A 13,141-nucleotide genomic window follows, 5' to 3' on the forward strand; every position below is an offset into this window, starting at 1 on the left:
ACAGCCTGATCTTATAGAGCCATTTTATCAATCGAGGGTTCCTCCCCTCTGATAACTCTAGCTTGTATCGTTAACATAAAATGAATCAGTATATCCTTGTAACCAGTCCTCATCTGACCTCCTCTGTGGTCTGGAAGACCTTGTCCAGTGCCCAGTTTATCATGATCACCCAGTAATGTGCTCTCATTCATTCAGCACCTACTAAGTGCTTCTTGTGGACCAAATATGTGGTGTTTATGGGAGTTCCAATAGCAATAAGCAAGCTCTGACACAGTCTTGCATTCTTCACAGAGTTTGCAGTTTCGTAAAGCACCAAGTTATATACAAGGTTTCCCAGGGAAGTCATAGCCTCTGGCTATCACACTTAGGTCAGTGAAGTGCATATACATTTAGTATTCCAGCACTTACACATATGCACTGGCATACTCATGCACTTAGTAGTCAGATGCAAAAGAGACAAATGTGATTCTTGAGAAGCTCACAGACAGGTGAGGAGATAAGTATTGGGGGAAATAGGAAGCATGAATCTAACAAATCAACCGTGATAATCAACCATGATGGGAGAGCCGATAGCGTGGTTGTAGCGGAATCCGGGAGATTGAAAGATCACTAGGGCTTGAGAACAGTGCAGAGGCACCGGAGCATGTTGTCATCTGGAAGGACCGTGGAGAGTCAGATTGGCTAGCATATCTGAAGTAGGAAGGAAGATATGCTAATGAGTTGTAACAGAAGGCACATGCTACAAAGCTTAAACAATAGAAATCTATTTCCCCCGGTTCCAGGTCCTGAGGTCAGGTTCTGCTGAGGACTCCCTTTCTGGCCTACAGAGAGAAAGCTAGCCCCTGTCAGCATCTCTTTGCTATGTCTTCACTTAGCAGAGCAAGCATGAGCTGTGTGGCTCTTCCTGTTCTTGTATGGACACAAATCCCAACACAGGGACTGCATTCTCATGATCTATGTGACACTGATCACCCCTCTAAATACCATCACTTTACTCTAGCTCAATGATTCTCAACATTTCTAAAGCTGTGTGACCTTTGATACAGTTCCTCTGTAATGTTGTTACTGTTATGAATCATAATTTAAATATCTGATGTGCAACCCCTGTGAGTCATTCGACACCCCCTCCCAAAGGGGTCACGACCCACAGGATGAGAATCACTGGGTTGGGGTTTTGACATGTGGGTTGGGGACTCAAACATGCTACCCAAGAATAGGAAAGAAAACATCATTCTACAGTTGGGGTAGGACATCTAGCAGTAGAGGATTGTTGCGGGAATTTAAAAAAATGAATCCACCCCGCAAACTTACTTTCCCACCAGGCATCCCAGTGGGCTCTTATTATTCTCTCCCAGCTATTAAAAATACCTCACTCACATGCAACTCTTTACACACCCCCACAATCATTTATTTAAATAGCGCCTAAGACCCTGTAAGTAAAGCATGACTCTTAAGGCCTTAATATCCAATCAGATTTATATAGCAATAACATCACAATTTACAAGATGCCAATACAATAATTTCTGAACCAAATAATAAAGACAATATTCTAACCCAATTAATCTATTTTGTAAAAACCTATGTTTGGTTGTATGACCTCGTAGGGTCTGGCTCGTCCTCATTGTCTATCCCCATGAGCTGATATTTCTCCTCCTGCTCCTGAACTTTCTCCTCCTTCTCTCTTGACCTTTTTCCTCCCCCAACTCTAGCTCCACCTCTCTATTCCTGTCCAATCACAGGCCTGTCACTGCCCTAATGTGATTGGACAGAGAAAATGCTACAGCAGAGGATCATGGGAAGGAGATATCCATCAGTCTTTGTTTTTCCAGTAGTCTCACAATATAGTCCAAGAGCCGACAGAGCCACTTTGACAATTTAACCCAAGTCCTCAAGGGATGCTCTATGACAAACACATGAGGACAAGGTTGGGATATTTTAATATGGGAGAGAGAGAGAGAGAGAGAGAGAGAGAGAGAGAGAGAGAGAGCACTCACCATTACAGTAAGTACCCACACGAGAAATGTAAAATGCTCATGGCCAGAGGCCTCTGAACTCTGCAGCTCTGGTCTCTGCACACCAGGTTTAGGTTCTTGTCTCTAGCAGAGGCACCTGGACAAAGCACCTCCTTTTGAGAGAAGCACATAGCTTCAATTCCCATTCACAGTTATGCCTCAGTGAAGGGCAAATGGGTTCACTCTACTCTCATATGTGGGTTTCTGGCTGGTGGGAAATGGTAGAAGTTAGGTTTGGTTCTTTCTCCCAGCCCCATGCTTCTAGAAATAGAACTCAGACTCAAAATACATTTATAGATACCTTGGCTCTACTCTGATTGGATCATAGCTAAAATAACCCAAGTATTTTAACCCCCATTCTGCCATGTGGCTAGTTACCTGTACTCAGGTACCATGAGTCTATCTCCTCATATCTTCCTGGGTGGATCATCCCTCGCCCAGTTCTTTACTAGAATTCTTTTGAGTTCCAGATGTCCTACCTTCCATTTCTTGCCAAAGCCATAGGCCAGCAGTTTTTTTTGTTTTGTTTTGTTTTTGTTTTTTTCATTTGTTTGTTTGTTTGTTTTTGTTTGTTTGTTTTGAGACAGGGTTTCTCTGTTAGCTTTGGCTGTCCTGGAACTCACTCTGTAGACCAGGCTGGCCTCGAACTCAGAAATCCACCTGCCTCTGCCTCCCAAGTGCTGGGATCAAAGGTGTGCGTGTGCGCCACCACTGCCCGGCGACCATCAGTTTCTTAATTGGCAGGCGATGCAGCCATACAGTACATACAATGCAATACATTCTCTCTACAGGAAACCACACCTCCTTAGACCATAGCTTAGATCCCTTACCCACTGTGGCCTGAGCAAGAATAACTTGTCATCAACCTGCTTGCTGGCAGGATGGTAGAGTAAGGACATACCAGTTCCCTTAGAAAGCTAGGCCTCTAGAGGTGATAGCCAAACAGGAAATGTTGCAACACAGTGATTGCCATTCAGAGAGGTTTTCATACAAAGAGGTAGAGTCCCAGACAACCCCTCTGGATCTGATTTTAGGATCAAATTATCCCTAAATTGGGATTTATCCTAATTTGGGATTATCCCTAAATGTGGCATCCCTACAAGCATCTTCCACCCACCACCAAGCCTTCTCCCCCAGCTCAGCCCATGCAGCATCCCCTCAATGTCTCATCCGACTGGAAGCTCTCAGGCTTCTATGCTGTCCCCAGCTCCCACTTCCTCTGGTGGCCCGTGACCCACAGGCTTGGGATCTGATTTCTCAGCTTCGTCTTTCTTTCTTAGAACCATGGGCACAAGGAGGACATTCTCTGTGTGGCTCAGTGCCCGCCTTTTCTTCTGGCAACCTCCAGTTACGATGGAGAAATAATAGTTTGGAATGTCATCTCAGGCCACATGTACTGCAAGCTGAACACCCCCAGCCTCATAGATGGCCAGGACTATAGAGAAGGTAGGTGAGGGGCAGGTTCCATAGCCTCTGTACACAGACCCTTACTAAAGGAGTCTCCATTATGGGCCATGACCTGCTTGGGAGGGACTGGCCTTGTGTCATGTCCATCCTTCGCCATCAACCCATTCCTGCCATGTGTCATGTCCATCCCTGTCCTCATCCCTATCCTCATCCCTGTCCTCATCCCTGTCCATCCCCCTCTCCCCATAAGCTGGACAAGAGCTTAAGAACTCAAAAGCCCAGCCCTTATGTCTGTTCATAGACGTCAATCTCAGTATCTTTGAGGTCTTTATCTGCTCCCAACCTGAAGGATGTTCCCACTGAGACCCCCGGCTATGCTTGAAACCCCTTTCCTCTTCCACTTTTTCTCTTATCAACCGCCCACTTGCCATATACATCTTCCACCAGCTACTAAGTTACCTTCTCTTCCAGCTCAGCCCAGACAGCATCCCCTCAATGTCTCATCCAACTGGAAGTTCTCCATGTTCTCCCTATCCTCCACTACCTCTGGTGGCCCATGACCCATGAGTCTCCAACCTCAATCTATCCTTACTACTTGAGTATTTAACTGCAAACTTCACCCCCACAGCTGGCTTTGTTTCTTCAGGGTCCTCCTGTCTACTAATGATCATGGTTTCATTCCTTTCTTTTGTTGTCAAAAACAATAATTGGGTACCCCAGCCATGTGCCTGGTCCAGTGCTAAGGGAACCTCTTAATGACCATGCATGGTGAACAAGGCCCAAGTTGAGATGTCTTCCGGTTTTACTGCTGAGTGTGCAGGGCTGGGAAACTGGCTATAGTCTATTGCCAAGTAGGCTTCCTCCCTTCCCCTACCCACCTAACAGGCCAAGCCCATCCTTCCCAAGCAGCAGCTGTCCGATTTGGAGCCACAGGAAAGGAGATGATACAGAATGAGTCTTTCATTTCCTGAGGCCCACCCTATAAATCCTTAGTGAACAGGAATGAAGATTAGATCCCTTGCTTTAGGCATTTAAAAACAAAACAAACACAAAAACTCTGAATCAGAAAATACTTCTGAGTTGTTCCAGGTGCATAATGCTCTGAGAAGTGACATCAGGGATATAAGATCTTACGGGGCTTCTGGTCCTAATGCAGAGACAAGCTGTGGGTACCCAGCAAGTTTAAAAAAAAAAAAAAAGATGATGGTTAAGTCACGTGGTCGATTTGAGTGCTGCCTAGAGGGGATAGATGGTGAAGCCTCTGGCAACCTCAGCATCAGAATGGAACTCTGACCTGCAGACTCACCACCAAGCCAGCTTCTGATCCCCATTTCTCCACTTGTTTAAAACAATCATTCTCCGAAGCTCGTTCTGAGAACACAGAATTGTTTCTTTTTGTTTGTGTTTGTTGCTTTTAATCTTTTGGGAGGAAAGAAATGGCATTCGTTGCATTCCGGAAGTTTAGTTTCTTTGCCACCAAAATGAAATTAAAGTCTCTGGCTTAGGGTGTGAGGCTGCTGCTTCAGGAAGCAATTCTGATGCAAAACCCTGTTCTCAGAAGCTGCTCCAGGTTGCCATGAGGACTGTAGACTGTAAGCAATCTCTTTTTAAGAATCCCTTTTGTTAAAGGAATACAAATCCAGCCATCACCACAGTAACACTTCTGCAAGGCAGAATTTTCGTGTACACATTCACACACACATACATGTACAGGCATGTGCACATGCACACACACGCATACACTTGCCCTCTCCCATGCATACACCCAAAGGCACGTATACAGGGGCACACACACAGGCACATGCATGTGTGGTGTGCGTACCCTTCCATGAAGGAGCAGCCTGGCTGTTTCTTGACAGACATACTGGTCTTTCTCATGTGGGCTCAGTGAAGAGAATGCTATCTTGCATGCAGAACCACGGTTCTCTTCGGGAAAAGGGCTTGCAAAGATAGATGAGATGAAGTCTTTATTCTGCTGACTCACTAATGTTTCAGCTCCACTCTTCAGCCTAAAGGGGATTGTTAATTCCTCTTCCACATCAAAAAGAGTTTGATTGTGAGAGAAACCAGGGAATCCCAACCAGGCCAAAGTTCAAGAAAGTCAGCCCATCTGAGACACAGGAAGTTTATATAAGAAAGCAATTGGCACTCATTGGTTAGCTCTGTCGTCAGCCATTTTCCCATAAGCTTATTTTATCTACTGTTCACACTGACCCTGAGAATAGGCAGTGTCTGCCTGCTTACATCAACAGGAGCCTGACACTTGAGAATTAAATAGGACTCATCATTAACAGCTGCCATGGGCTGAACAACTTTGAGAGAGGCGCTTTGGGGTCATTAATCCCTTCAGCCTTCACAGAAAGGTTATCTAAGAGACTCATGTGGTCTCCACTGTGAAGGAGAAGGTCATCTCCATGTGATAGATGGGCATAACTGAGGTGTTGTGCAGGGATGCACTCCTGGACCCCATATGGGTAAGAAAGAGGCTGGCACACCTTTGTGCCTCTGTAGCCATCCTTGGGATAAACACGAGCAGATGAACAGAGAGGTCACCTTTATGACCTCTCCGAGACCCACTTCCTGATACCCTTATGTTGGATATTGGGGGTTGTAAGCATTCATTTATATGTAGCTGCTCATTTCCTCTCTGAAGCCCCCACTCCCGTCTGATTCAGCAAGGGCCATGGAAGGACCATGCTTTCCCCAGGCTCCCTTCCCACAATATTCTTTATGGCTCTTGAGTTCCATTTACTAAGAGGCACCAGGGGATTAGAGATAAAGAGTCCCAAACGCTGACGGATGAGGGGACTTAGGGATGTAGAGCTGTGCTAATGTATTTGGGAATTGGCAGTGTCCATTGAGTCCTGGTTTGATGGCTGTCTCCTGTATAGACCTAGGCTTCTCTGCCTAGTCCATCTCCTAAGAGTCAATGCAAACACAGCCTGTGTGAGACACCTCTGTCTCTATCCCCTCCTGAACACACTAGCAGCATTTTGTAGGTTGCTTGGGTGTTTTTGTTAGCTTAGTTTTGGGTCTCTGCTGTTGCTTGTTCTACACTTGACATGTGGCCTTATCTATAAGACAATTGTTGCCCTGTTAATTCAGGTCAAAGTCTAGCATTGTCCTGATTGCCTTCTGGGCTCCCTGCAAAATGGCAGACTTCCTTTACCAATAGGGCTTCTCTTTCTCTGACTTCCTCTGGGGAGCTTGAACAATCCCACTCCACCCTGACCCCTCCCCCCAACACACACACACACACACACACACACACACACACACACACACACACACACACACCTCTACCTTCAGAATGCCACATAGCCTTGGTTAAGATTACAGATTCAATTTTCTCCAGATAAGAACCCATTCACCTTGCACCTGAGATTCCTGGAATGCCTTCCAATCTAATGAGGTATCTCAGTACCTTAGCCTTCAGCCAATGACCTTTGCCCACCCTGGATATTCCTACCCCCTTCCCCAAAACTATATAACCACAGAATCACCCCCAAAAAGTTGATCTGTCTCCCTGAAGCTGGTCCCGGTGTGTTTTCATTACCATACATACTCACAGGGCTTCCGAACACCCCATCCCTGACACACACACCCCCATCCATTGTCTCTGCTCCGTTTGCCAATATCAGCTAACAATCCACAGGGGGCAGGAAGGGTCAAGGACATGCTTAGATGTAAATGAAAAATAAACAAAAAAGAATGTTGATCTTTTAGGTCTTGAACAAATCTTCCCATTTGCTTAAATGTGAATCTCCTCCTTCCAGCAGCAGCCTACCACTGTGCAGTGAAGGTGTGTGCTTAATTAAAGGTTAAATAAAAGTTGCTTAACCAGGAGCACTTTGGGGGAAGCATCTGTGCATCCTAATGTCCACCCTGACCCCACGGGCTTGGCTGTTTATGCTGCCTGGGTTTCTCAGATTGCTCAGCCTCTCTCTGTAGCTCATGCCACACTCCTGTTCCTTGTCTCTCCACGTTCTAGCATGGGGGGCAGGGGTTCATGGTGGGAGCCAGCCCCGACTGGGTGTTTCTTCTTCCTTGTTGGTTCTTCTTGAGGCAGCAGAGGGAGAAGGGGGGGGGGGTTAAGACTCAGTCTTACGATTTCTGGGGTAAGACTTAGTCTTACGAGATATTTAGGGTTGCTGTATAATAAAAAGTTTACTTATCTAAGTCTAAGTTACTATGCTGTTGTAGCTGACCCGCCTTCTGTAGCACCTCTTCCTCAAGCCACAAAGGATTAAGTAAATAAATAGCCTTTGTTCTATCTCAGCAGGAACTGCTGGGCTCTAACTTTTAGCCTGCTAGTCAGAAGTCACAGGAAAAGAAGACACTTAGAGAAGTGATTATAGAATTTATTACTAAGTTGTAAAAAGTTTCCCATGAAAGCTACCTAAGGGGAAAATCGAAAAGATCTTAAGTGGGGAAAGGGAAAAATTCTCTTAGTGGGATAAGGGAAAAGATTCTACTCTATCTAGCTCTACCCTCATCTCTTTGTCCCCGGTACTTATACATCTTTCAGAATACATGATCACATGTTACAAAGTTCATCACAAGTTCAGACCAAAAATCAAATCATAAATTGAAATAGAAGTTTACAATAGCGAATGTTTACATGCATATCCATTAGGAGTAATTATCTGGCTAAACATCCATCACCTGTCTCAGCTCCACAGATACGCTGAAGGTTTAAGATAATACCTAAGTTTTAAGTGAGGTTTTGTATAGATGAACCCAGTCAATATTTTATCTTCTGTCCTAGCACCTATAATAAATTGTTGGTTTCCCCTTTTATGACCTTTTGTTAATTGTTTTACAACCTCTTGGAATGTGCTCTGAGTAGGAGAAAGTCTGGTTACCATCTAAGAGCAATTAACTGGTGACACTTGGGAGACTGGCAACGTTTTCATTGCAGTTTTGACTATCAGAAAAGGACCTAATAGCAGTCCCTTTATAAAAGAGCTTAATAATCACAGATATAATTTTAGAAATTCTTATAGGATCATCATTAAGACTCAAGTCATCTATTTGTCTAGCATCACTACAAGACAGTACATCTTCATGGATCTGCAGAGATCTGCTCCAAAGGGGTGTGATACTACTTAGTGATTGTTATATATGTTTAATAATAACAGGAAAAGCATATTAACAGCAGGAATCTTTCCTAAAATTAGTCCCTCACAGCCTTACTTAATGAGGGTGCACCTGTCGCAGATTATATAATAATCTGAAGCAGGTATTTCAGGATGATCACCTGCTAGTTATTAGCTTGTCCTATTATGGCTCCTGACAGGTTCAGAGTGCCCATAGGCTGCTGGAGCCATCATCCTTCTATCCCTGGCTGGGTTCTTATTCAAGAAGACCATGTTTCTCTGTTGGCTTTCCAAATGCTGCTGGGCATGTGTGAAAGAGAGCTGAATGTGTGTTGGAGAAGGAGAGTGAGCAGGTGTGAGAAAAAGAGAGACAGAGACGTGTGTGTGTGTGTGTGTGTGTGTGTGTGTGTGTGTGCGTGTGCACCTGTGGTGGGAAGGTAAGGCGGGGGAGAGAGAGAGAGAAGCACACATGAGCATGCGCAGAGGTGGGGGGAGCAAGAAAGAGACAAAGAGGCAGAGAGGGAGACAGACACAAGGTGCTGTGATGGGATGGGTCCAGACAGGGAGATTGTGAAAATAAGCTGACAGGGGTCCCTTTCATTCCAGACCCAGAGAGAAGTGTTTCCCAGCTTGCCTTTCTAAAGACACGGGTGACGAAGTTGGATTCAGCAGCTGCTTCCCTCATCAGCAATGGGCCCGGAGGTAAGGCTTCTGATATAAGATCATCCCTGATCCAGGTTGGGTGAGGAAGCCCCTACCCAACCTGAAGTGGCACAATCTCCCTCTGCTATTTCATCGCCAGCCTTACAGATCTCAGGCCAACACCCCAATCTGCTCCAACTGCCACCTACCCTACAGGAGGGCAGCCATGTAGCTAGGATGCAAGCCCATTGTCCTCCACATCAAGTCTCTCTGCCCTGCTGTTCCTGCGGCCTGCTGGGTCCCAGGCCACCTTGAAGGGAGCTTGACCTCAGGTATCCCAAAGAGATTGTGAGGCCCACAGTGACACCATTAAGTTGAGCCAAACAGAAAAGCACAAGTCAAGGGAAACTGGCTTAGGCAGCCACAGGTAGCCTCACAGAGGAATCAAAGGAGAAAGGTCAAAGGGTCACGTAGTGAAGAGCAAGCAGGATGCTAAAGTCAGCATGGAGCTGGCAAATCCTAAGGAGAGGGAAGTGAGGGCTCAGCAGGGGCCATTAACAAGCTAGCTGACATTAACCAGCAACATGACCCCCAAGCTTCAAATGTAACAAGTGGGCCCAAATCCAGCCTCCAAATGGTCTAAGATTTTTAGTAAAATCAGAAAGGCAGTAGCTATGCTGTCCTGATAGTGGGCAAGGCTAAGCTGTATATATTTGGTCCCAGGGTGTTTGGTTGTTTGTCACTCGTGAGAGGGGTCACCTTCTCCTTATCTCAGCCCCATGCTGGTGGTCTTTTGACATCAGGTGCTGTTGCATCTGGGGTGAGCTCATCTGGGGACTCCTTTGGGACCCATTTCAGTCTGCTTTACCCAGGGAGGCATACACCCCCTCCCCAGAGAAGAGCAGGGTTCTGTGGCTCTCCCAAGATCTGCTTGAGGTTCCCTACTTCACAAAGACTTATTGGTGAACCTACATGTAAACCACAGGCAAGAATTGAGGCCACTAGGCCTGGCATACACACACACACACAACTGGAAGACATTAATTCTCAGCATGGCACACGCTGTATAGTGGGCACCCTCCTCTGCCAAGGTCACCCTGATTAGTGGAGGAGAACCTACCAAGTCAACAAGGTCAAAACCACCCCCCAGTATGGTCTTGCAGTTCTAACTGAAGAAAATGAACCAAATTAGGAAGAGATGTTTGGCCCTGTGTCAGCTCTTTGCCGCAGGTAGCTGTAAGGAGAGAAGCCCGGACCCACCGGGTCTCTCCAGGGCTGAGCATGGGATGGTGAGTGTCAAGACCTGTGAAGAACCACATTAGGCCTGGTGTCTTGTCAAAGCAGTAACTTGCTTTAATGTGACAGCAATTTGCTTATATAGACAGGGCAAGGAGGTGGGGATAGGGGTATGGGGTGAGATGACCTATTGGGTGGTGTGAGATGATGAGGGATATGGGGTGACTTCACGGGGCCTATGAAAATTTTAGACGTCAGCGGTAGCTAGGCAGAAGTGATTTCATCTAGGCCGTGTTGAGTCATTCTCAAGGGGAGGCGAATGACTGTTCTCAAAAATCAAGCCAGGCTCGAGTCAAGGTCCAAACCAAGGCCAGGTAGGGCCCAACACCCCTGGTGAGACCACAAGGTGAGTCCAGCACTTTTTCAGAGTCTTTGGGTGGCTGGGCTCTGACCACTCCTTATGACCTCCTTCTTACCCAGGTTCTGTCCGTTTCTGGAAGCTCTTTAGTGGGTCTGGCCTCATTGCAGACTTCACTCCGGTAAGTTGGGGGAACAACTTGGTAACCTTCTGGCTGTGGGTTTGCCTTATTGTTATTGTTGTTATTGCTTGTTTGCTCCCTGACAAGTCAACAAGTCAACAAGGTCAAAACCACTCCCCAATATGGTCTTACAGTTCTAACTGAAGAAAATGAACCAAATTAGGAAGAGATGTTTGGCCCTGTGTCATCAGGATGATCTGCCAGGTTCTGATTCGTTGCTTTGATATCTTCCTGACATTTCTTTTTTTTTTTTAATTAATTTATTATTATAATTAAGTACACTGTAGCTGTCTTCAGACACACCAGAAGAGGGCATCAGATCTCATTACAGGTGGTTATGAATCACTATGTGGTTTCTGGGATTTGAACTCAGGACCTTTGGTAGAGCAGTCAGTGCTCTTACCCACTGAGCCATCTCGCCAGCCCCCTCTTCCTGATATTTCTAAGTGGCTGAGCTTGAGTCACTGTTTTTGTTTGTTTGTTTTGCTTTGTTTTGTTTTTTGAGACAGGGTTTCTTTGCATAGCCCTAACTGTCCTGGAACTTGCTGTGTAGTCTAGGTTGGCCTTGAACTCACAGAGATCCACCTGCCTCTGCTTCTCGAGTGCCAGTACTAAAGGCATGCATCAACACCAGACTTACCTTCTTATTATCTTTGCCTTTGATATTTCTCAGTCCAGAGAAAGAGCCCAGGTGAGTGGCATCGTGGTGACAACAGGAGATACTCTTGCCTACCTGGCTGACCAGCAAGGCTTTATACATGTCTATGACATCCAGGAGTATGGTCTCCGGGGAGCAGAGCTGCAGGCTCCCAACAGTACGCAGTAAATTTCTTCGTGTTTAACCCTAGATAAGATTGCTTTGGTTCCTGTGAGATGTTCTTGTGGGGAAATTAAATTGTCCCAGTGCAAGGGATTACTCTTAAAGCTCTTGGAAAGTAGAATCTCAGAAACATAGTTTCCTGAAAACGTTTGATGTCGGTGAAGATGCAGGAAAGGGCATCTGTTAGGGGGCGATTGCTCGATGGCAATTGAGGGGCATATTGACAACCTGTGTCTAATGCTACAAATGGCAGTTCTGCTTATAGAGATTTGGCAAAGAAAGTGACAAAGGTGAACAGAGATTTACTTGCAAGGTTGTGTAACAACAGGTTACCAGAGAGAGAGAGAGTAAGAGAGAGAGAGAGAGAGAGAGAGAGAGAGAGGCTGCATGAGGACTGGGATTTGTACTTCCAGCACTCATATAAAAGCCAGGTGCGACACACACACACACACACACACACACACACACACACACACACACACATGTCCCATCTCCTAAGAGAAGATTGGTGGCCACGACATAATCCTAGCACTCAGGAGTCAGAGACTGAGGACTCCACCCTCCCCAAGCTGACTAGTTAGATTAGACTCATCAATGAATGACATATTCAGTAGAAGACCCTGCCTCAGTAAATGAAGAGCAATGGAAGAGACACCCGACATCAACCTTTGCTCTTTACATCTACGGTATCTGTGCCCACACACTCACAAACCTGCCAGCACACCATGTACACAGACACACATGATAAAAATCACTGAGGAAAGTCATTGTGTAAGCATGGCTCCATTGGTCCTGTTTCGTATACTTTCAGAGCTGGTATGGGGAGGGGAGGGTGCTTGGTGTTCCCTTAGAGAATTAAAGCAGAAAGACCACCACCACCACCACATCAGTGCCAGTTCCTACTGAGCACACAGCCACACCAGACTCCTTTTTCTCTTTTCACTTAGCCGTGACATCCTGGAGAGCTCACGTCAGCATGGTGACCTCGTGAGTACCATCCTTTTGAAGGGTTCATTAATCTATAAAAGAAGGAAAACAACTGAGTCATGGTCACATCAGTCCTTTCAAAATCCCTGTGAGAGTGCTGAAGGAGGAAAACAGCTTTTCCCTTGTGCTCAGGAGGAAACAAGAGGGGCGCGCTCCTCATGGAGTCGTGGAAGGGAGAGGTGTTGGGGGCTGGGCTGGTGCCGCCTCGTATTTAAATGCTAAATACTAGTTGCAACCAGATCCTGCAGCAGATTCTCAAGCCTACCAAAAGACTGCAAACTTTGCTCTTCTTAGTCTCTAATCAGGTAAATAAAAATGACCTACAGCCAATGACAGGGAAGAATAGGAAGAATAGATGTAGGCAGAGCTTTTTTTTTTTTTTTTTTTTTTTTTTTTTTT

At 45.9% G+C, this 13,141-nt stretch overlaps 1 protein-coding gene across 1 annotated transcript in view; it reads left to right on the forward strand.

Moving 5' to 3' along the window:
• The window catches only part of LOC116068804 (WD repeat-containing protein 49-like), a 54,290-nt gene that overhangs the window by 27,338 nt on the left and 13,811 nt on the right, over window positions 1-13,141 (forward strand). The window contains exons 11-15 of the mRNA XM_031338813.1: window positions 3,293-3,458; window positions 9,125-9,220; window positions 10,877-10,935; window positions 11,609-11,750; window positions 12,703-12,742. Coding sequence (XP_031194673.1) covers window positions 3,293-3,458; window positions 9,125-9,220; window positions 10,877-10,935; window positions 11,609-11,750; window positions 12,703-12,742 — 503 coding nt within the window. The remainder of the gene's footprint in view (window positions 1-3,292; window positions 3,459-9,124; window positions 9,221-10,876; window positions 10,936-11,608; window positions 11,751-12,702; window positions 12,743-13,141) is intronic.

Source organism: Mastomys coucha, unplaced genomic scaffold (genome assembly GCF_008632895.1).
Source record: "Mastomys coucha isolate ucsf_1 unplaced genomic scaffold, UCSF_Mcou_1 pScaffold22, whole genome shotgun sequence".
Classification (NCBI taxonomy): domain Eukaryota; kingdom Metazoa; phylum Chordata; class Mammalia; order Rodentia; family Muridae; genus Mastomys; species Mastomys coucha.